The 22,725-nt window shown below is 44.7% G+C and overlaps 1 protein-coding gene across 4 annotated transcripts in view; it reads right to left on the bottom strand.

Annotated features, from left to right (window-relative positions):
* The window catches only part of LOC147022052 (caskin-1-like), a 268,997-nt gene that overhangs the window by 25,944 nt on the left and 220,328 nt on the right, over window positions 1-22,725 (bottom strand). For all 4 annotated transcript variants that reach the window (XM_085892623.1, XM_085892626.1, XM_085892624.1 and 1 more), the window contains 3 exons: window positions 22,296-22,366; window positions 4,858-4,968; window positions 4,473-4,574 (listed from right to left, as the gene is read on the bottom strand). In XM_085892623.1, coding sequence (XP_085748749.1) covers window positions 4,473-4,574; window positions 4,858-4,968; window positions 22,296-22,366 — 284 coding nt within the window. The remainder of the gene's footprint in view (window positions 1-4,472; window positions 4,575-4,857; window positions 4,969-22,295; window positions 22,367-22,725) is intronic.

The raw sequence follows: 22,725 nt of genomic DNA, 5'->3' as shown, positions 1-22,725 counted from the left end.
TCATGAATTTGTGATGTCATCAGCAGGAAAATCTAAACATGTGGAGTGTGACGAGCACTCCGCCGATCCCCATTGGACACAGTCCACATGTGAGTCTGATGTATAAACGACGAATGTGGTCATCATTGATTAGATATTTATCAGTTTGCCATCTGAATGAGGGCAAATAAGCCCGAAATCTGGATCGGTGGTTCTCTTTGATGTTTAACTGATGATGACCATACAATCTTTGTCTGTATGACAGTCACCGGGCTGAGGCCTTTGTGTTGGAGGTGACGCTTTGGTATGGACTGTGTCCAATGGGAATTGGCAGAGTGCTCGTCACACTCCACATGTTTCTATATATATATATATATATATATATATATATATATATATATATATATATATATATATATATATATATATATACACATACATACAGGGGGCTGCAAAAGTAGGTATACAGTAAGGATTATACCAGTATTACCAGTATTATAATAGTGGTGCTAGGATTCATTTAATACTAGAATTCATTTAATTTGAACATTTGAGGGATTAATATGTTAATTATTGATATGTTTATGATTGGTATGTTATTAATGATATGCTTGTATAATCAATAAAACACGTTTTGTTTTTCATTACTGTATACCTACTTTTGCAGCCCCATATATATATATATATATATATATATATATATATATATATATATATATATATATATATATATATATATATATATATATATATATATCCCAGGTGAATGCACCCGGCATTGCCCGGGTTCTTTTTGAATGAATTTAATCTTCTGTACAAAGGTCTGACGCGAGCCCAGTATCAGTTCCCTATTGGCCACTGCAGTCATAGCTTCAGGGGGTTGGTGAGGGTTGGTTGGTTGGTGATCATGTTGTGATACAAAACACCCCCCCCCCAACCGAGGGGCCTCACCACCTCGCCTATAACCTATTCGGGGCCCGTCCAACCATTTACCTCAGAGAGTGTACTCCTATCTTTCAGGAGATTAGCGCGTGCAACAAACAAACAAACAAAAGCTTCAATTCATATGTATATATATATATATATATATATATATATATATATATATATATATATATATATATATATATATATATATGTATACATATATATATATATATACATACATACATATATATAAATATATATATATATATATATATATATATATATATATATATATATATATATATATATATATATATATATATATAGTACAAGATTGGGGTGGTTGGAATTACACATTTTTAAAGAAGGCGCTTCCAACCAAAAGTAAAATAAACTAACTCGACTCCGCTAATTTGAGAAAAAAGCGAGAGCAGACTCGGTCTCAGGAGACGTTTCGCCAGCTTCGCAGCCGGCTTCATCAGGCACAAAGACCCCGAGCCTCGGCAAGTGTCCGGTTTTAATTTCGATACGACCGCTCATTTTCGGTCAAGTGCTGGTGCTCGAGGTCAAATGGAGGAGCTCTTTTTTATTTTGCAAAAGCAAAAACAAATGTCAGATCACATCAATGAAGGCGTGCTCTACTCTTTTTTTTGTTTTTACTTCCACGTGATCTGGTGTAAGTTGTCAGGTCAGGTCAGAGTAGATCTGTGACTTGCTACTGGTACCATGTAAACCTGTACGAACCTGTTTCATGGTCGGGTTGTCAACGAGTAAACAGTCTCCCCCAGCAAGTTTCTTGGTGAGGAGGGTGTTTGGATATGGACACCCAGCAGGATTAAAAACAAAACCTGTCAAAGGGCGGAGGAGCTCCTTGTGAGCCAACGGCCATCCATATCTAGTGCCCAACTGTGTCTGCGGATTTCCTCCTGCAGTTGGTTTACATTTTATGAGGAGGTTGGTGGCAGGATTTGCATTCCACCGGATAATCCTTAATTCCGCAAAATATCCTAAAAGCATTAAAAAAAAATTGAAAACACACTCCGTGGGAGTACCTTCTGTGCAGCTGCCCTTCACAGGGCAACTCACCAGATGAGGGGATTGGGGCAAAGCCTTCGGGACCCCCACTCTTTGATGATAGGAGGAAAACTACGGGGTAACCTTCCCGGGGTCAGATTGCGGTAGTGTGTGCCGAGGTTGTGTTGAGGTGTCGTCCACCAGACGGCGGTCTCGTTGGGTTAACCTGAGGCGGTCCCTTCGGGTGGGTGCCTGGAATGTCCTTTCCCGAAGAGAGGATGATCACCTGTCTCTGTTAGCATCTGAGCTCAAGCGATTGGACATCGGTATTGCAGCACTCTCTGAGGTTCGGAGACCGGATTGCGGCGAGATAATGGTGGGTGGTTACACCTACTAATGGTCTGGTCACTCTTATGGTTACCATGCCCAAGGAGTTGCTGTAGCTCTGTCCAATAAGCTGACTCCAATGGTAATTGAGGTAACACCGGTCAATGAGCATATTATGAGATGAAGGATTTGCCACTCCTTGGGTGTCATTTCCCTGGTCTCTGTTTATGCTCCGACTTAAGTGAGTGATCTCACCGTGAAGTACGCATTCTTTGCCACGCTCGAGTCTGTGGTTGATCAGTACCCCAGACGAGATAGTCTTCTAGTCTTGGGGGATTTCAATACACCGACTGGAACTGATAGGGATGGTTATGAGATGTGTGTTGGACCCCATGGGTCTGGAACTGTGAACCTGAATAGCAATAAGTTCCTTGACTTTGCAAGAAGTCATGGACTTTAGGTGGCTGGTTCATGATTTCAGAGCCCACAGGCTCATCGCTGGACTTCGTATTCCAACGCTGGCGGTGTGGCAAAGGAGATTGATCATGTGCTTGTTGGTGATCGCTGGACGATGATCCAGAACTGCAGGGTCTACCGGAGTGCTCAGTTCCTCAATACCTCATCATCAACACCTCATCATGCTTAATCCGGACACGAAACAAGCCGTGTCTGTGCCCCCGGAAACACAAAAACAACACCAAGCGTGCGCACACGTGCTCACCCACACATGTGCAACACCAGATCACTTCAATGATGTGATTTGATGTTTGCTTCAGTTGTTTTGCTTCAGGATTCAGTTGCATCGGTAAACAAGAAAGAGCAATTAGTGATTGCAGAACCTCGACAGGACATGTGTCATGTGCTGTATTTTGTGGCTTGTTGTGATACGTAATTAACAATAAGGTAGATGTAATTAATGTTCCACTAGGTAATTGGTACGTCATTAATTGACCTACTCACGTTACAATTGTACCTGTTTGATAGATGCATATACTCCTTTTGACATGATCTATCACATATTTATTTCATTACGAGGAAAAGATCATGTAGATGCTTTGATTGGAGGCATGTATTCAGGCATTAAATACCTAAGCTACATGTAGTCATTGATAAACATGACACGATCCTGACAAAGGAAACTCCACCGAATGTGTTCATTCACAAATCCCTCCCCTAACCCAAGCTCGGCAACCTTGTGTATATTTTCATTCATATTTTGAAAAGCACCAATAGGCACAAATGTTCACAATCCAAATAACAAACTGAGTTTTCAATACAAAATGAATGCAACTTTGTGGTGCCTTCATTTGTGTTGAAAATAAAATCACTTAACTTGTCACTGATACTGCATGGAAGCTTACATAGATGCGGCTACCTGGCCTGGCCCAGAGTTAAACTTGAAAGTGAAGTACATTTTATATCTCAACTTAAGCACCAGATTTCTTGGCTTTCCTCCTCACTTTACTTCCATCACAGAAGTGTTTGTAACACTCGTAATGGCAGCCAATCTTGTCATTTGTTGGTTGAGCATTGATGCACGATTGCGTATCTTCAAAATCTGAACCGGTTTCCGGTGTCCACACCAACTCTGCTTTCTTTTCAGTTTTCAACTTTGCTTTCTTTCTTCCAATCAGTCGCCAAACCGACGAATCGAAGCCAGGATTCATATGGGTGAGGAATCAAATTACTTTTTGTTGAAGAAACAGCGTGCATGACACAAATTTTTGTCGAAAAATCGGCAGTCCTCTTATCTTCGTCAACAGACGTGGTTGCCACCATATTGCCTTAATTAGTGGTCATGCCGGACAGAATGCCACTTGGGATTGGTCAATCATGCTAATTAGGTACAGCTGTAATGCGCTGTTCTGTCATGCTTTTTCTTATTCGCCAAATTTGTCACGTGAATTCACGAACATTTGAATATTCTTCGCTGTCATCATATCCATTGTTTTCGATTTATGTGAAATATTTTGTTTTGGGGATAAAGATATTTGAAAAAAGTGCAATATTTTATAATTAGCATGGAGAAATGAAGTTATCCCTGGCTCTGTAGCATGGATGAAAAAGCAAGGTCCCCTGGAATCACAATGATTTTGATTGCCTTGTTACAAGTTAGAGATACAAATGTACTCCAAGGTGGAGGGGGAAGCTTTAGTGCTATCCAAGCCTGAATTTTGTGGATGATTCTGACAATGATAATCAAATTCTGAGCAAATGCAACTTACCGGTCTATAGTCAGGTAGCCCATCAGAAATATTCAACTTGCTGATCTCGACAGCAATTTTTTTACGATGTCCTGGCTTTGTTACACCAATGGCAGTAAGATCCTGCAGCAAGAAAGGATGATGTGTGTAAGGTCATTGTTGAGAAATCTCCTAAATGGACTTATCAAAAAGCGAATTAGTCCAAAGGTTGGTGATATGTGTTTTGCGGGGCAATTTCAACATTCCTATTATTCAGGATGATGACCTGTGGGAGGATCAAGTACCATTGTCCTATATTCAACTGTACATTGTCTGTACAAAGTTACTCCTGTATTGCTGTTAATATATCTGGAACACAAAGAATGTAGTGCATATTCAAGTCACATGTCTACAAGCATATACTGACCTCGGGAGTCATCCGACTGATGGTATGGAGGTCATAACCAGCACCTAGGAAGTTGGGAGTATATTGTTGTAGCTGAAAATCTGCTAACCACCGTGCTACTGCCTCAGGGTCCTGCCAGAGAAGGTTGAAAAGTGTTAGGTGAAACCATGACACTATAAACATTTGACAAAATGAATAGGTGAAAAATGTGATTTAAAAACTCCATATTTGAACCCTCTTTGTTCCAACTCTTTTCTCCTGAACCCTCGACTCACTTGTCCGACTTGTGTTCTGCTTCTACAGCTATTGGGCCTTGGGTCTTGGGAGGATGGCAAAACAACCCCACGTGGCCTACAACCACTTCAATAAGTCTTCAATGACCAGGTCATGGTATGTGTAATTTTATGGGAAATCTGCTGAGAAGGTGAGCTCGGAAAAATCAGAACATCTTTAAAGTCGACCAAGCTGGGATTGTGGTTCCTCTTTTGTATGTCAGAAGTAATGTATCGTGAAATAGGAGGCATTAAATCCAATAACTGTATTTTAAACTGACATTTACATTTTCCAACAAGTATACATATACAACCGACAGCCAGAAACAAAAAAAAAAGATGATTCTGGTCATTTGACTTTAATGCCTCCTAATGTTGCATGGCGCATTACTCGATTTCTCATAATTATGATGCAAATAAACTCTTCACCATAAATGAGAGCCGTTAATCCCCACCATTTCTCTCATGCAACCTCCAAGATCTCTTGAAAAGTGAACAGAGTGAAGGACGCTACTCCTAAGTGTTACTATACAATGGTCACACGGTTTGTACAAGTTTGTATGAGCACTTGTATTGGACGGTGCTCTTTCTACCTTGAAGCTTCAAGTGAAGCTTGCGGGTTTCAGAAGGTGGAACGGAGCCCTCTAAAGTCTCAAAGTATCCACCTCTGTGCTTGCGCATGTGTGAATGTGTGTACGTGCATGTGCAAGTTGCTGTTGTTGGCTGCTATCTCCACACATGGATGGGTTTCAAGAGGTGGAATGGAGACCTACCAGGCCTCAAAATATCCACCTCTTTGTGTTTGTGTTTTTTTTAAACAAGTACCTGATTGGTGTGTGTGTGTGTGTGTGTGTGTGTGTGTGTGTGTGTGTGTGTGTGTGTGTGTGTGTGTGTGTGTGTGTGTGTGTGTGTGTGTGTGTGTGTGTGTGTCATTAGTTGTTATCTCCAGATGCGGATTTCAGAAGGTGAAACGGAGCTCTCCCAGGTCTCAAAGTATCCACGTTCTTACAAATTTGTTGACCAATTGCTCCCTTCACCTCGAATCCTCCCCAGGGAAAGTCTCATTTCTCGGACTGTATTATTTATTGAAAATAATTAATCAGACGTAATCCAGAACTTTGTATTTATTGCAATCCTCTATATTGTGTAGGGTTTTGTGCACACATCATTTTGATGGGCTTTTCCCCTCATATTGCATATTTTGGGTTGTAAGGCAGGCCATTTATCATGTGAAATTGCTAAGAGAGGTTCTGCGTTGAACTTAGTTCTGTACGTACTGAGATTGTACTTGCAATAAAGCTGGTGATAACTTCAACATTATTTCATCAATATTTTCCCACAGGGTGATAAATAAGCCAGCAGGAAATGTTATGTGCTTTAGTGTCAAAACGACATCAGAACCTTTGCCAGATGTTCACCAGCCTGAATCGTCTTCATGCTACAAGAAACTTGAAATCTAATCTATAGATTGTCAATAAATACAATTTCATTGATTGTACAATACATAAAAATTGAAACACAAATAATGCAGTCAAATCGATGTCCATGTGGAAAACCATGAGTTCAACAATTTTGTGAAATAAGGTGTAGGGGTAATATTATGGTGCATTTCTTAATATCATTGACCTGTTCATGCCAATTATTGTTACATGTGGTTACATTCATGTTATTGTCAACTTATTGATTGGATAACACTGCCTTACATATGATAAAGATGCACAAAGTGATTCACGAATGATGTTCTCCAGAGTAAAGCTTTTTTTTTTAGTGCATTTTCAGAAATCTTTACTTGTGACAATGGAAATTTGTTTTTGTACAATGGTGGAGGTAGAGTCAGAGGGAGGGGTCTGCGCCGGCTCGATGCCTCCCCTGCCAGGGTTTTAACTGCTGTGGCCTGTTGAACCCCCCCCCCCTTTCCCAAACCTCCAACACACTCCACCGCATGTCAGGTGTTGACCACCATGGAGTGGGGCCAGCAGACTGAAGTTCCAGACCACCGGAGTGGACGTCCGTTTGGGACTGTGATCCATCAAGTTTCACAGAAGGTCCACTACGACGAAGGCAGACCAAGAGTCTGGATCCAGTCCATCAGATCCACACATCTGGGATGGCAGGCAAGACCATCTGCCCAGAAGAGTGCAGGGCACGGTGCTCACTGAAATTGCTGGGCTGGCGGCGTTTAGCTCGCAACGACCCAGCGGTTAACCACGTATGGCTAGGCCAACCCGGGTCAGGAGTCTGCAGTTGCCAATGGAATACCCGCCACTGACCTCCACAGACTTCCCCAAGAGGGGAAGGGGATCCCCAAGAGGGGATCCACATGCAGTGGATCACAAGCACCGTTGAGAATGTATGGGAGAGAGGAGTCAGACCCGTGTCTTTGGGTGACCCTCTTCTGTGAAGCAGTGGTAGAACCACGCATCCTATAAGAGGGACCCGGCCCCACGAGTCCGGCCGTACCATGGTCCAGTCACTGCAAGCAGCTGACTGGCCCATGGGAGGTGGGCTGCCGCTCAAGACACATTGTGACACACATTTGTTTTGCCTTAGTAGCTCTCATGAAAATTGCACATTATATTTTTAATAACCTACATTTGCAAGAGCTTCAATATTTGGTTTTCTAAATTAACAGCGAATAGTGATGTGTCTGGAGTTTGAAAAGTGAATAGTTACTTCCAACACAACTTAAGAGCCATGAGGGGGACCCAGTTCTTCCCCCGAGAAGCCCCCTGCCACTGAGACACCAGGAAATTCCCAGGGTAGGCATTAACTGAAAAGGTCAGGGCATCTGCTCTGTGCTGACAGCAATCTCCTTTTGAGAAGCAGCTGCAACACATGACTTAATGAGACAGGATGGGAAACCTTTTATGTTACTTGTATTCTCTTTCGAATGATGTACGTAAATATGCAATTCTTATCCTCATTGTCTTAGTCCAGTCAAATTAGTATCTTCATCCACCACTAATTGCAAAAGAATCATTTCCACTGCAGTGCATTTCAGTAAGACCCCCTAATCACCATACTAAAAGTCCTAAAAAAATCCTAGCATGGGAAAGTAGTGTAATTTGCATAATATGAAAATTAGCTTCCACCATAAGAGAAAATTCATATTTTCACTATAACTTTGCATCTAAGTACCCAATTGAAGCAAATCAAGTGTCCAAACCCATGTTTTCAAGGTCAATGAACATAATAGGCACATTTGCAAATTAATATTTTGAATATAATTTGCATATTATGCAAATTAGTTTCAGGAATTATAGAAATTTCGAATTTTCACTATTATTTTCCATATAAGGAACAAGTATCCAAACCCATATTATGAATATAACTTGCATAAAATATACATAATAGCTTTTAGCAATTCGAGAAAATCAAAAATGTCAGATAACTTGATATTTGAAAGTTTTGATGTTGATCCTTCCCACTTTTATGATGTCATCCGTTGTCACTGATACTCTAGAATCTAGGTACAGGTTTACTAAGCAGCTTTCCTGGTGTGAAAGTGGAAATAATCCCCATTCCATGGAATGTTCCAAAGCCATCAAGAGTTCTTGTATTGTGATCAACATTGTCACCAACATGCTGAATGAACTCTCCAGATCCAGGCTCAGGCAACTCTGGCCCTTGTGTAAGAGCGGCACTTTTCTCGAACTTCCGCACTTCAGAATAGGAACAACTGAAGCCGCGTTTATGAAGAGTATCTACGATGAACCGTGATGAAAACTGATGGTGCATTTCAGTTGCTAGTCCAAATTGCAATGGGGCTGGAATGACTCTTGGCCTTGTTGCTTGCATTATAGCTTGTCCAATTGATGCTACCTTCAGATCAGTGTTCTTGCCAACGAACAAACCTTGCAACAACATCAGTAGTGACTGTGGAATGAACTGCACAGCTGCTTCTGTTGATGACATCTGTTCTCTGGTTGGATATACATCATTAGAAGAGTCAACTGCCTTTATGTCACTCTTGATAAGCTTGGCAACTGTGTTTATCATTCGTATTTTCTCAATATTGGGGTCCTCTTTCTTCTGTTCCTTGTAAAAGTCATGGAGAATATTTGCTGCTGTTCGTCTAAAAGTTACAACATTTGGCTTCCCATTCAACTCGGTTATTATGATATTGTCACCAAAATGTTCCATGAGTTTACTCTTCATATGTGTAAAGCCATAAGCTGCAACCTCTGTACCCAAAAGACCTGTCTCCATTTTCTCAATCAAGTCTGTTATTGTAATCTGTTCATCATCATTTTTCTGAGGGTACTTTGCAACCAACAGGAATACTTCATATCTTTCTGCTTTTTTGGGTCTGCCAAGCTTTTGTTTCTTTTCAACACTACCTAGACCAGAGGAATGTTGCTGTGGAACCTGCTTCCCAGTGCTGAAGTTTACATTACAGCTTTGATGGTAAACTGCATCGGCTGTGATTAGGTCATGAGCATATTCAATTCTGCCTGAAACTAACGTAGACCATTCATCTTTCCTTTGTGCACTTGAATGTAAGACAATATTTTGGAATGATGTGGTTCTTACAGGATAGACATCCATGCCATCACACTTTTCCTCATTGTAAGTAGCTGGTTCACCGCAAAACAAACAGTGCTTGTCCAAACTGAACGTTGGTGTTTCTGAACGAAGGATACAGGGTGAGGGCTGATCTTGTTCAGCTACTTTTTCCTGTGTCTTTGCAATCGTCTGTGAATGAGTGAAAACCCGTCGGCATTCTGTGTGTACTCGCTGACCTTTATGAGTTCTATACTACTTCCTTGCTGCTCACTGGCACTGTGTGTCAGGTCAGGTTAGATCTGTGACCTGCTACAGGTACCATGTAAACCTGTACTAATCTGTTCCATGGTCGGGTTGTCGGCGAGTAAACCGTCTCCCCCACCAGGTTTTCTGGTGAGGAGGGTGTTTGGATATGGACACCCAGCAGGATTAAAAACAAAACCTGTCAAAGGGCAGAGGAGCTCCTTGTGAGCCAACAGCCATCCATATCTAGTGCCCAACTGTGTCTGCGGACGTCCTCCTGCAGTTGGGTTACTTTTTATTAGGAGGTTGGTGGCAGGATTTGCACTCCGGCCACCGTGAAACCCTTCATTCTGGAAAACACAAAAACGCAAATTTTTTTTGAAAACCCACTCCGTGGGAGTACCTCCTGTGCAGCTTCCCTTCACAGGGCAGCTCACCGGATGATGGGATTGGGGCAAAGCCTTCGGGACTCCCAATCTTTGATGAAAGGAGGGAAACCACGGGGTAACCATTCCGGGGTCAGATTGCGGTAGTGTGTGCCGGGGTGGTGCTGAGGTGTCGTCCACCAGACGGCGGTCTCCTTGGATTAACCTGAGGCAGTCGCTTCAGGTGGGTGCCTGGAATGTCCTATCCCTAAGAGAGGATGATCACCTGTCTCTGTTATCATCTGAGCTCAAGCGTTTGGACATCGGTATTGCACCACTCTCTGAGGTTCGGAGACCGGATTGCGGCGAGATAATGGTGGGTGGTTACACCAAGCTACTATTGGTCTGGTCGCTCTGATGGTTACCATACTCAGGGAGTTGCTGCAGCTGTTTCCAATAAGCTGACCCCAACGATAAATGAGGTAACACCGGTTAACGAGCGTATTATGAGACTAAGGATTCGTCACTCCTTCGGTGTCATTTCCCTGGTCTCTGTCTATGCTCCGACTGAGGCAAGTGATCTCACCGTGAAGGATGCATTCTATGCCACGCTCGAATCTGTGGTTGATCTGTGCCCCAGGCGAGATGCTCTCATTGTCTTGGGGGATTTCAGTGCATCGACTGGAACTGATAGGAATGGTTATGAGGCATGTGTTGGTCCCCATGGGTCTGGAACTATGAACCAGAATAGCACCAAGTTCCTTGACTTTGGAAGAAGTCATGGACTTGGGGTGGCTGGTTCATGGTTTCAGCGTCCACAAGCTCATCGCTGGACTTGGTATTCCAACGCTGGTGGTGTGGCAAAGGAGATTGACCATGTCCTCGTTGACGGTCGCTGGAGGATGATCCAAACTGCAGGGTCTACCGGAGTGCTCAGTTCCTCAATACTGACCACCGGCTTGTTGTAGCAACTCGAAAGCTTCACCTTAAATCCGGGAAAATGGTACCATCCCAGCTTAGACTGGATGTTGGCAAGCTCAAGGAGGAGAGGGTAGCTGAGGAGAGTGCCTTCAAGACCACCGTCCTTGATATTTCCGGTGGATGTCTTGGAACTCACTGTAGGGCAAAGAAGAATCTCTCAAGGGACACTGGATACCATTGACCAGAGTCACAGGGCCAGGATGAATGGCAGAGCTGAGCTGTTCAGGGAGGTTAGGCGTAAAACTGTACGTGCACTGAGGGTGGACAAGGTGGCCTATGTGTAAGGAATCTGTGAGGATGTAGAGCATCCCCTGTGGACAGGTGATTCTCGTCCCACTTACAGGGGAATTCGCACATTGCGCTCATCCAAGCCCATCCCTTGGAGCACTGCAGTTGGAGCAGAGGGCGGTAGACTCTTGACAGAGGAGTCTGAAGTGAAGGCCTGCTGGGCCGGTTACTTTGAGCGGTTGTACCAGGCTGATACCCCAACTGTCGAGTTGGACGTCGAGGGTGTTACAATCCCTGTTGCTGACCCTCCAATCAACTGTGGTCCACCTTCGCTTGTGGAAACACGGGCTGCGGTGAACCGGTTGAAACGGGCTAAAGCTCCAGGGATCTGTGGCATCCATGCTGAACTTCTCAAGGCTGGTGCAAATGCTGCACTCGTGTCGTTGCATGCAGTTTTATGCTCTGCCTGGAGCACAGGCATCATCCCAACTGATTGGAAGAGGGGCCTTGTTGTCCCTCACTGGAAAGGGAAGGGTTATCGCCAAGACTGAAACAACTACCGAGGGGTGACGCTGCTCTCAGTGCCGGGCAAGGTCTTTGCTCGGATAATTCTTGATAGGGTTCACCACCATCTGCTTGAGCACCAGCATCCAGAGCAGTCAGGCTTTACCCCAAAGAGGTCGATTGACCGTATCCTTGCTCTTTGGGTCCTCACCGAATGCAGATGAGAGTTTCGGCAGGGGCTGCTTGCAGAGTGTGTTGATCTCTGTAAAGCATTCGATTCAGTGAATCGGGATGTCCTCTGGAGGATTCTTGTTCTTCGTGGGGTGCCACCAAAACTGATCGATCTGATGTCTGAACTCTACTCTGGTAATGAGAGTGCTGTGAAATGTGGTGGTACCATCTCTGACTTATTTCCAGTTGTTACTGGAGTTTCTCAGGGGTGTGCACTGGCCCCTACACTTTTCAGCACTTGTATGGACTGGATTATAGAGAGGATGTCGGAGAGATCAAGCTGCGTGCATCGTTTGGGAATGTCAAGATCTCGGACCTTGATTTCGCAGATGATGCAGTCATCATTGTGGAATCTTTAGATATCCTTTTGGGGGCCATCGAGGTGCTGAATGAGGAGTCGATGCCACTGGGATTACGGATTTCTTGGGTCAAAACTAAGATCCAGGCTTTCAATGACATCTTGGATGCTGCTGTCCTGTCTGTGCCTGTTTGTGGTGAGGATGTTGAGGTCGTGGAGAGATTCACTTGCCTTGGCAGTGATATTCATGTCTCTGCTGGCTGTGAGTCAGAGGTCAATAGATGTCTGGGTCGGGCCTGGGGAGTCATGCATTCACTGGTCATGGGGTGTGGCGCTGCCGGTACCTATGCGGAACGACGAAAGTCCGAGTCTTCAGGTCCTTGGTGCTTCCAGTCTTGCTCTATGGATGCGAGACTTGGACTCTGACCAGGGATCTGAGATGGAGACTTAATTCCTTTGGTACCAGGTCTCTTCGGAGAATCCTTGGCTATCACTGGTCGGATTTTGTGTCCAACGAGCGGTTGCTGAGAGAGACTCGGATGAGATTTGTTACCTGCATAGTCCGTGAGCGTCAATTGTGGCTGTATGGACATGTGGCTCGTTTTGCTGACGCTGATCCTGCTCACCAGATTCTCTCAGCGAGGGAGTCTCGTGAGTGGAGGAGGCCAATGGGCCGACCACGTGCCTTGTGGTTGCAGCAGGTTGATCGGCATCTCAAGGAGATGGGGATGGGCCAGGCTTCTGCCTGGGGGATGGCCAGACGGAGGCCCCTGGAGTAATCGTGGAAAGTGGACACAGTGACGCGCTGTTCTGGCACATGCTCCCATACCTGACCTGACTGGCCCTGTTGATACTCTCGCTCCCCTTTTCCCCGTAGGATTTTTTTTTTTGTATACCTTGGTCGAGGCTCGTATGAGAGCTAACACACAACTCACAGCAAGGAGGCATGAGACAAGAGGGGCGGGAGTGGAAGGGACAAAACAGTGGGGAACAGACACATTAGGTGAACTGTGGAAGGGAGAGGGATGGGGATGGGATGGGGAACATGGCGAAGAGAAGATGGACATTTCGGGGACTTTCAGGAAGGAAAGCAGGAGAAATGAAGGAAGTGGGCTTGGGTGGATTATTGGGGGTAGAAAAGATCGAGGATTTGGATGGGGGAAGATAAGAGGTGGTGGTGAACAGCTGTTTTGAAAGCCTGGAGGGAAGAATGGGAAAGAATAGAGTGAGGAAGTTTATTCTAAAGGCGGGAAAAAAGAGGAATGAAAGAGTGAAGATGAGTAGTGATTCGTGATTTTGGTAGTTTTACCAGAAGGGGGTTGTTGGCGGACCTTGAGCGCCCTGTGGAAATGTGGTGGGGACAAATCGCAGAGAGAGCAGGGGGGGCAATGCTGGAGAGGAGTCGGTAGAAGACAGAAAGACCACCGACCAACCTGCGGTGATTGAGTGAGAGGCCCAAAGACTCAGCTTCATTGCGGGAGATGCCGATCATCTTAAATCCCCTGGTTTCGACAGCTTTAAGCCGAGAAAGGTGGGAGGCAGGAGCACCAGCCCAGAGGGGAGAGCAGTACTCCATCAGGCTATGGACAAAAGCTTTGTAAGTGGTCAGGAGCTCAAGAGGGCAGAGGAAGGACTTTGCATGACGGAGGATTCCCAGTCGGCGACTGGCTTTTGAGGCGAGGTTGGAAATGTGACTTTCCCAGGAAAGGTCATGGCAGATAGTGAGACCTAGAAGCTTGAAAGAAAAGACTTCTTCCAGAGGATTGTTGAGAAAGTGGATGGGGGGGTTTTGTAAACGGTCCTTTCGAAGAGACATAGTGAGAGTGTGAGATTTGTCTGGATTGAAAGACATGTTCCACGTGTTGGACCAGTTTGTGATTTTATCCAGATCTGCAGTGAGCGAAGAAGCTGCTGCTTGCCGGTCTGAGGGATGACAGATGGTACGGCAGAGGGTGGAGTCATCGGCAAAGAGAAATAGAGGATTTTCCAGAGAGTCCAAGAGTATCCTGACCATCTTATAAACTCTTCTGAACACACTCTGCCATGAGAATCTGTAATTCATGAAATAACAGAGCAGAAACAATACAAGTTAGGGTGAGGGTTACGGTTCAATCGGATACAGTACTTAGATGCAAATGCATAGTGAAAATATGAATTTTTTCTTATGGCAGAAGCTCATTTGCATATTATGCAAATTACACCACTTTCCCATTCTTGGATTTTTTAGCACTTTTTGTACAGTAATTAGGGGGTCTTAATGAAATGCACTGCAGTGGAAACAATTCTTTTGCAATTAGTGGTGGGTTACCCCCTCAAATTTTCTACATTGACTGGACAATCTCTGTTCATATTTATTTACACATTTCCTCACTTACTTGTTTCTTATGGTTCCTCTTCCCACTTTCCTCAATCTTCTTCATCCCCAAAATTGGCCTCACACTGTGCTTGGGAACTACTAACAATGACCCTTGCATAAGTTCATCATTCTCTAATGTTCATTGCATGCTTTCAGAGGGGGAGTTGAGCTGGCTGTCAAATCTAAGTGCCTTCACTCATGTAAGTTAATGATATTTTGATAGATAAGGCAACTAGTGCCCCTGAATCTTTGGAAAAAAAATCATAAACTCTTGGAAATCCTGCTTGGAAATCCACCAACATCACTACACCACATAAAAAGGTGCAAAAACTGATCCCCTCAACTACAGACCTAACAGCCTACTTCTAATCATCAGCAAAGTCATGGAATCCATCATCACGTTGACATGAAATCCTTCCTTTTATCCAACAACCCCATCTCAGATCACCGATTTGGGTTCAGAGCAGGACAGTCCACCTTGGAAATGCTGCTTATACTCATCCAACAATGGATGGAGGCCCTCAATGTCAGACATGAGATCGTGGCCATCTTTCTGGACATAGTGTCTCATGCTTTTGATACAGTCTGGCATCCTGCCTTACTCTCCAAACTCTCTGCCTATGGCATCCAAGGCCAACACCACGCAAGGCTCACTGACTTCCTCGACTATGAAGCCAACATGTGGCTCTCAACGGAATCCTTTCATCTTCTCTCCCTGTCAAGGCTTGAGTGCCCCAAGGCAGTGTTCTGGGCCCAGTCCTATTCCTGATCTTCATCAATGATCTCGCTGACTCTGGAATATCCTCTTTATCCATTTGCTGATGACTCTACCCTCTGCCATGACATCCCTCATCCTCTAGCCAAGCAGGCTGCATGCTCTGTGTCCATCTTGTCCACTTCATGCATGCATGGTTTGTGTTCTGTGTTTGTCTGTTACGTGCTGATCCATTCAGTGTACTAGCTCTTTGTACCAGTGTACTACGAGCTAGTGTACTAGTGTACCACGAGCTTTGACTATTGTTGGGGTTGTGGGGGTAGATGAAAGAATTTAATCGGGAATTTAGCATTGAATAGAGTAGTTTGCTCTGTGGACGTGTAGGAGGCATCTCTATGTGATTAAGTAGGGAAACTGTGAGCTTCACACCACACGGGGGAGGTGGTGGTGCAGTGTTAATTAGCTAGGGTTTAAGAATAAGTTTCCCCAGTATGTAATTGCACCCCCCCCCCCTCTGACTTTTCCCTATGTCTTTTTTACCAAAAGCATGATGAGAAACAAGAAACAAGCAAATTCCACAAAGACCAGCTCTGGGCCAAGCTAAGTACAAGAATACTCGAAAGGAAGGGTTTTCTTTGTGTTCTGTTTTCCCTTTGTCTGTATTTGAGTCTGTGTGAAGAGGCGCCTCGACTTTAGGATTTACTTACTTCGCATTATTATCATTACCTTTTGGATTGTTGTCCTTTGTAAATATTTGTCTATTTTCATTAAATGTGTTCCTTTTAAGAAGCTGCATCCATGTATTTGTAGTGGGGTTTGTGTATAAATCCCCCCCCCCCTTGTGCTGTCCTGGTGTAGCGCCCCTGTGTTGTGCTCCTCCACCGCTCTGCCATTGCGCCCCCTTCCCCCACACACATTAATCTCCAAGTCTTGGCTATCGGCCTTCAAGGGAGAAGCTTGGCCATCCATCCAGGTAGGGGTTAAACCCCCCTGGATATGACACTATTTATACAAAAACACAAAACTCCTGTAACATATTTGGGGAGAGCATGGCTAAGTGCCCAGAAAGATCTCAACATTAAGATATTATGAAAATGAGATCAATAAAGGGGTTAATTAGGTAGTTGCTTCATAAATTTTGTTAGCATCACAATTTTCTTACACCCTGTTTAGTAACTGTGAGAATCATGTGTACAGAGAGCTTCCTGTCACCCGAGACCCCATGTCCGTCTCTTTTCCTCTTTTTATTAGTATTTTTAATGGGCATGTAATTGTAATTAGTATTTTAAATCCTTCACCATTGTACGTTCTCATCTCCTATTTGGTTGTGAAGCTAAGATGGTGCGACTGCATGTGAAATCTCAGGAGGTCTGATGAGGAGATGGCAGGACTTGGATGTCATATGTTGTAGGCCCGCCCTTCATTGGATATCGTGCACATGGGTTTGCTAAGTTGTCACAGTCCTCCAGAGGTAGCACATGTGGTTCTGCCATCTCCTTGTAGCACCCCCAAGATTGCACATGCGGCCATGCCATCTTCACTTAGCAGATATGTGTGAGGTGAGAAATTATAACAGGGAAGAATTATGTCGTTTTCCAGTTGCATTAAGTTGTGTCCAACTTCTGGTGACATTCATGATCAGATTTCTCCAGATATCCCGATCCTGCACTGCTTTCCGAAGCTCTGGCAGAGACAGCTTGGCTGCATCCTTCAACAGATCCATCAATTTAAATCTGAAAAAACAATCAATTTACATCTGATTGGCCAGACCTTTGATTAAGATTGTCAATTTTAATCTTAATGAAATGGACAATTTGATGTATCCATGGCAGCCTTTGGAGAGGGGGGTGGATTTTGCAAGTATCGTGCTCTGCACGAGGTATTTTTCTTGTTTGTTCTTCTTGTAGTCCATGGAACTTTGAACATACATACATATTTTGGGAGCACGTGCCACAGCCCGTCGTTGCATACACTTTCCGCTGGTACTTTGGAGGCCTCAGTTTGGCTATCCCCTAGGCAGATTCCTGGCCCATCTGCATCTCTTTGGGATAGGACATTCCAAGCACCCACCCAAAGGGAACACTTCAGGTTAACCCGAGGAGACCACTGTCTGATGGAGGACACCTCAGCACCTGCTCAGGTAGGTAAGGTACAGAATCATGCGCCGGAGCAAAGCATTGCTGTGTCCACGTTCTGCAGGGACTCCAGGGGCCTCCATCTCACCATCCCCCAGACAGATGCTCAGCCCATCCCAATCTCCTTCATATTCTGATGAACCAGCTGCAACCACGAGGTATGTGGTCAGTCCATTGGCCTCCCCCACTCACGAATTGGACACAAAGTCCGACCAGCGATAGCCAAGGATTCTCCGAAGAGACCTGGTACCAAAGGAATTAAGTCTACGTCTCAGATCCTTGGTCAGAGTCCCAGTCTCACACCCATAGAGCAAGACCGAGAGCACCAAAGACCTGAAGACTCAGACTTTAATCCTCCCGCACAGGTAACGGCAGCGCCACACCCCATTATCCAGTGAATCCATGACTCCCCAGGCCCGACCCAGACGTCTATTGACCTTTGACTCACAGCCAGCAGAAACATGAATATCACTTCCAAGGTAAGTGAATCTCTCAGTGACCTCAACATCCTTACCACAAACAGGTACAGACAAGATAGCAGCATCAAATATGTCATTGAAAGCCTGGATCTTTGTTTTGACCAAGGAAACCTATAATCCCAACGGCTCCGACTCCTAGTTCAGCACCTCGAGGGCCCCCAAAAGGAAATCCAGTCCTGCAAAGATGACTGTGTCATGTGCAAATTCAAGGTCAAAGATCTTAACATTCCCAAACGATGCACCACAGCTTGATCTCTCCGACATCCTCCCAGAATTCAGTCCATACTCGTGGTGAAAAGTGTAGGGGCCAGTACACACCCCTGAAGAACTCCAGTCACAACTGGAAATAATTAAGAGTTGGTATCACCACATTTCACAGCACTCTCAGTACAAAAGTATTGCTCAGACATCAGATTGATCAGTTCTGGTGGCACCCCACGAAGACAAAGAATCCTCCAGAGGGCATCCCTATTCATTGAATCGAACGTCTTACAGAGATCAACATAAGCTGCAAGCAGCCCTTGCCGAAATTCTCGACTGCATTCGGTGAGGACCCGAAGAGCAAGGATACGGTCAATCGTTGACCTCTCTGGTGTAAAGCTTGACTGCTCTGGACGCTGGTGCTCAAGCAGATGGTGGCGAACCCTATCGAGAATTATTCGAGCAAAGTCCTTGCCCGACAATGAGAGCAGCGTCACCCCTCAGTAGTTGTTGCAGTCCTGGCAATCACCCTTACCTTTCAGAGAGGGACAACAAGGCCCCCTCTTCCAGTCAGTTGGGATGATGCCTGTGTTCCAGGCAGAGCACAGAATTGCATGCAACGCCACGAGTGCAGCATTTCCACCAGCCTTGAGAAGTTCAGCATGGATGCCATAGATCCCAGGAGCTTTACCCAATTTCAAACATTCCACCGCAGCCTGTATTTCCACAAACGAAAGTGGATCACAGTTGATTGGAGCGTCAGCAATAGGGATAATAACACCCCTGACGTCCAAGTCAACAGCTGATGGGTCAGCCTGGTACAGCTGCTCAAAGTAACTGGCCCAGTGGGCCTTCACTTTTGACTGCTCTGTCAAGAGCCCACCACCCTCACCTCCAAATTCAGTACACCAAGGGATGGACTTGGAGGAACGCAATGCGTGAATTCCCCTGGAAAGCAGGACGAGAATCACTTGACCACAGGTGATGCTCTACCCCTTCACAGATTCCTGGTATGTCGGCCTCCTTGTCCACCTTGTCGGCGCACATGCAGTTTTACACCTCAACTCCCTGAACAGCTCAGCTCTGCCTTTCAGCCTGGCCCTGTGACTCTGGTCAATGGCATCCAGTGTCCCTTGAGAGACAAAATTCTTCTTCGCCCTGGGGTGAGTTCCAATACATCCATGGGCAAATATCAAGGATGGTGGTCTGAAAGGCACTCCACAACTCTCCAGGCTTTCCAAAAGCACCCAGACCCCCCAAGTCCCCACTCAGCCTGTTTGTAAACTTCTCAGCTACCCTCTCATCCTTGAGCTTGCCAACATCCAGCCAAGGCTGGGATGGTACCATTCTCCCAGATTTATGATGCAACTTCAGAGTTGCCACAACAAGCCCGTGGTCGGTATTGAGGAACTGAGCACTCCGGTGGACCTTTCAGTTCTGGATCATCCTCCAGTGACCATCAATGAGCACATGGTCAATCTCTTTTGCCACACCATCAGCGTTGGAATACCAAGTCCAGCGATGAGCCTGTGGGCATTGAAATCATGAACCAGCCACCCTTAGTCCATGACCTTGCAAAGTCAAGGTACTTCCTGCTATTTTGTTTCACAGTTCCAGATGCATGGGGACCAACACATGTCTCATAACCATCCCTATCAATGCCAGTGAAGCATTGAAATCCCCCAAGACTAGAAGAGTATCTCACCTGGGGCAGTGATCAAGCACAGACTCAAGCGTGGCATAGAATGCGTCCTTCACGGTGAGATCACTCGCCTCAGTCGGAGCAGAGACAGAGACCAGGGAAATGACACCCAAGGAGTGACGAATCCTTAGTCTCATCATACACTCATTAACATTGGAGTCAGCTTATTCCTTGGGCATATACAGCAACTCCTTGGGCATGGTAACCATCAGAGCTGCCAGACCAATAGTAAGTGTAATCATCCGCCATGATCTCGCCGCAATCCGGTCTCCGAACCTCAGAGAGAGCTGCAATACCGATGTTCAAACGCTTGAGCTCAGACGATAACAGAGACAGGTGATCATCCTCTCTTAGGGATAGGACATTTCAGGCACCCACCTGAAGGGACCGCCTCAGGTTAACCCAAGGAGACCGCCATCTGGTGGATGACACCTCAGCACCAACCTGTTATCTCCTTTTATTTGAACAAAAACTTGATCTTTGTGGCCTTCTGCTTTACTTTAGTCCATTAACTTTTATCTGATGTGCAAACAAACATGGTTGACAATTTTGTCCACTATCCTGTACAAATTTAAAGTTAATTCACAAATAAATATTTTGCTTGCTGGGGTTTGAGGGTATTCAAAATGTTCTCATGATTGAGATACGCACAATTATTGCAACCTGAAATAGTCAGATCGCTGCCATTGTTGGTGCTCTACCTTTTTCACGAGCTATAGTCACCGTGCAAACTTCCGGTTGGGTTTGCATGCAAGACGACTGAACGTGCACATTTATTCACTATCACTTATAGCGTATTCACTGTACTCACAACACAAGTTAGGATAGCATACGTGGAAACAATATTAATCGCTAGCACTAAACTTCAATCACTGATGCAACACGCACGCACGCACGCACGCACGCACACACACTTTAGATGATGGTTTTGGGATGTTTTTTGATCAACACGTTGAAACATAGATCAACACGGCAAGATTGATTGACATGCAAAGTTCATCTACATCAAGGGAAAACGAAGTTTTCTCAATCTGTTTAACTGATCGGGAGAGTTCAAAAAATATTTGCCGATTGTCGCTGATTTTGATTTGAGTAGTGAAATACCAACATTAACAGCGTCACTGTCAATAAACAAAAAAATGTAACACACAAACAAAAAAACTGGAAAAAATGAAAAACAAACAAACACGTAAACTACAGAATGTGAAGTGTATGAAGCAGATGTTTATGAAAACACCATTTTGAGAATTTTCCAGAAAATCCCATGAAGGAAAACTTAAATGTGGCGCAAGTAGACTCTCGGCAACAACTGTGTAAGCCTGATGTTGGCATAGTGGTGAGGACGGCTGGCTTGGGTCCTGAGTTTGAGCCCCGTTGGCCACTGATTTAGCACCAGGTGGGGGTTGACTCAGCCTGTCATCCTTCTGAGGTCGGCGAAATGAGCACCAGTGTACTGGTATAAGGGGACAGCATCAGCTGCATAGTCGCACTCCAACAAAATGATAGCTACCTGGCAGCCAAGCTGTCATATGCAAGAAGAAGAACAATTGTATGCGTAAACAAAAGTAGAAAGCTACAGCAGACAACGTAGCAGGAAGTAGTAAGACGAAAAAAGAAAATCGGCAATTTTAATTAGTTAAAGAGTGAACAACGATAGCGGTGATATGGCTATTTGAGGTAGGAAAAATTTCCCGACATAAGCCCGAACGTTTTTTGTTTTGTAACACGTCTCTTGACTAGAATGCACGTGTTCCATTTGTTCTTCAAATGGTCTACATCAGTAAAACTGAACTTTAAAAAATTGTTCCCTCACTCACATCGCGGTTGCTTCAGTCGTTAGCTGAAAGTTGGATGCAGTGTAGGGGTGATTTATTGTGCTTCCATTGCATGGATTCCAATTTGGCTTCAGTGTTTCAGTCATGAAACTAAGTTCCATCATCAGTTACCAGACAAGTAATAAAGTCAGATGAATATGCATTGAGCAGCTTCAATAGCTTGCCACATGAGGCTTTAGGCAATCCATATTGCTGAGACTTTGGGTATGCCCAAGTGTACATTGATAATGGTGAAAACATCAAAATCCTTGTGGTTGTTAAATTAATCTTTGGTGTATGCTCCCTCTTCATTCACTACCTCACCTCAAACGGCATCGAAATTGACTTTGCTTGAAACAAAGCTGAATGACTGAACTCAGTGTTTGCCTCTATCCCCACTTGACCCATGCGTGTTTTGAAGTCACTTACCCTACCATCAACAGTCCGAGTGCAGATACCATCGCCTCCTTGAAATGTCCATGTGGCCTGAATCCGGGACACTACAAAAGGCAGATGGGAGAGTTAAGTACACAACTAGAAACAGATTTACATCAGACACGTACGCCTTGTCTCCACCAGGGAGTCCTGAACAAGTTCAGGCCAGAATTGTAGTATCTTTGCTCATGAGAATCAAACACTATTTGTTTCTAAACCAAGGAAAATCGTTTACCTAAACCTGTTGACCGATTCTGCTTTGGGCTTCTATTAACGGAAAGCATGGAGTATACTTCTCAGTCAAACTAGTTCAGGCCCGAAATAGTTAAAAACTTGGTGTTTCCTATAAAATGCATGGTTGCATTTACTTGCTCAATGGATTTGTATAATGTTTATCATCATTTGTTCAATACTCTCAACATCC

Source organism: Eptatretus burgeri, chromosome 8, assembly GCF_056783735.1.
Source record: "Eptatretus burgeri isolate ZD-2024b chromosome 8, Ebu_testis_v1, whole genome shotgun sequence".
Taxonomy (NCBI): Eukaryota; Metazoa; Chordata; class Myxini; order Myxiniformes; family Myxinidae; genus Eptatretus; species Eptatretus burgeri.
This window is presented reverse-complemented; position numbering and strand designations above follow the sequence as displayed.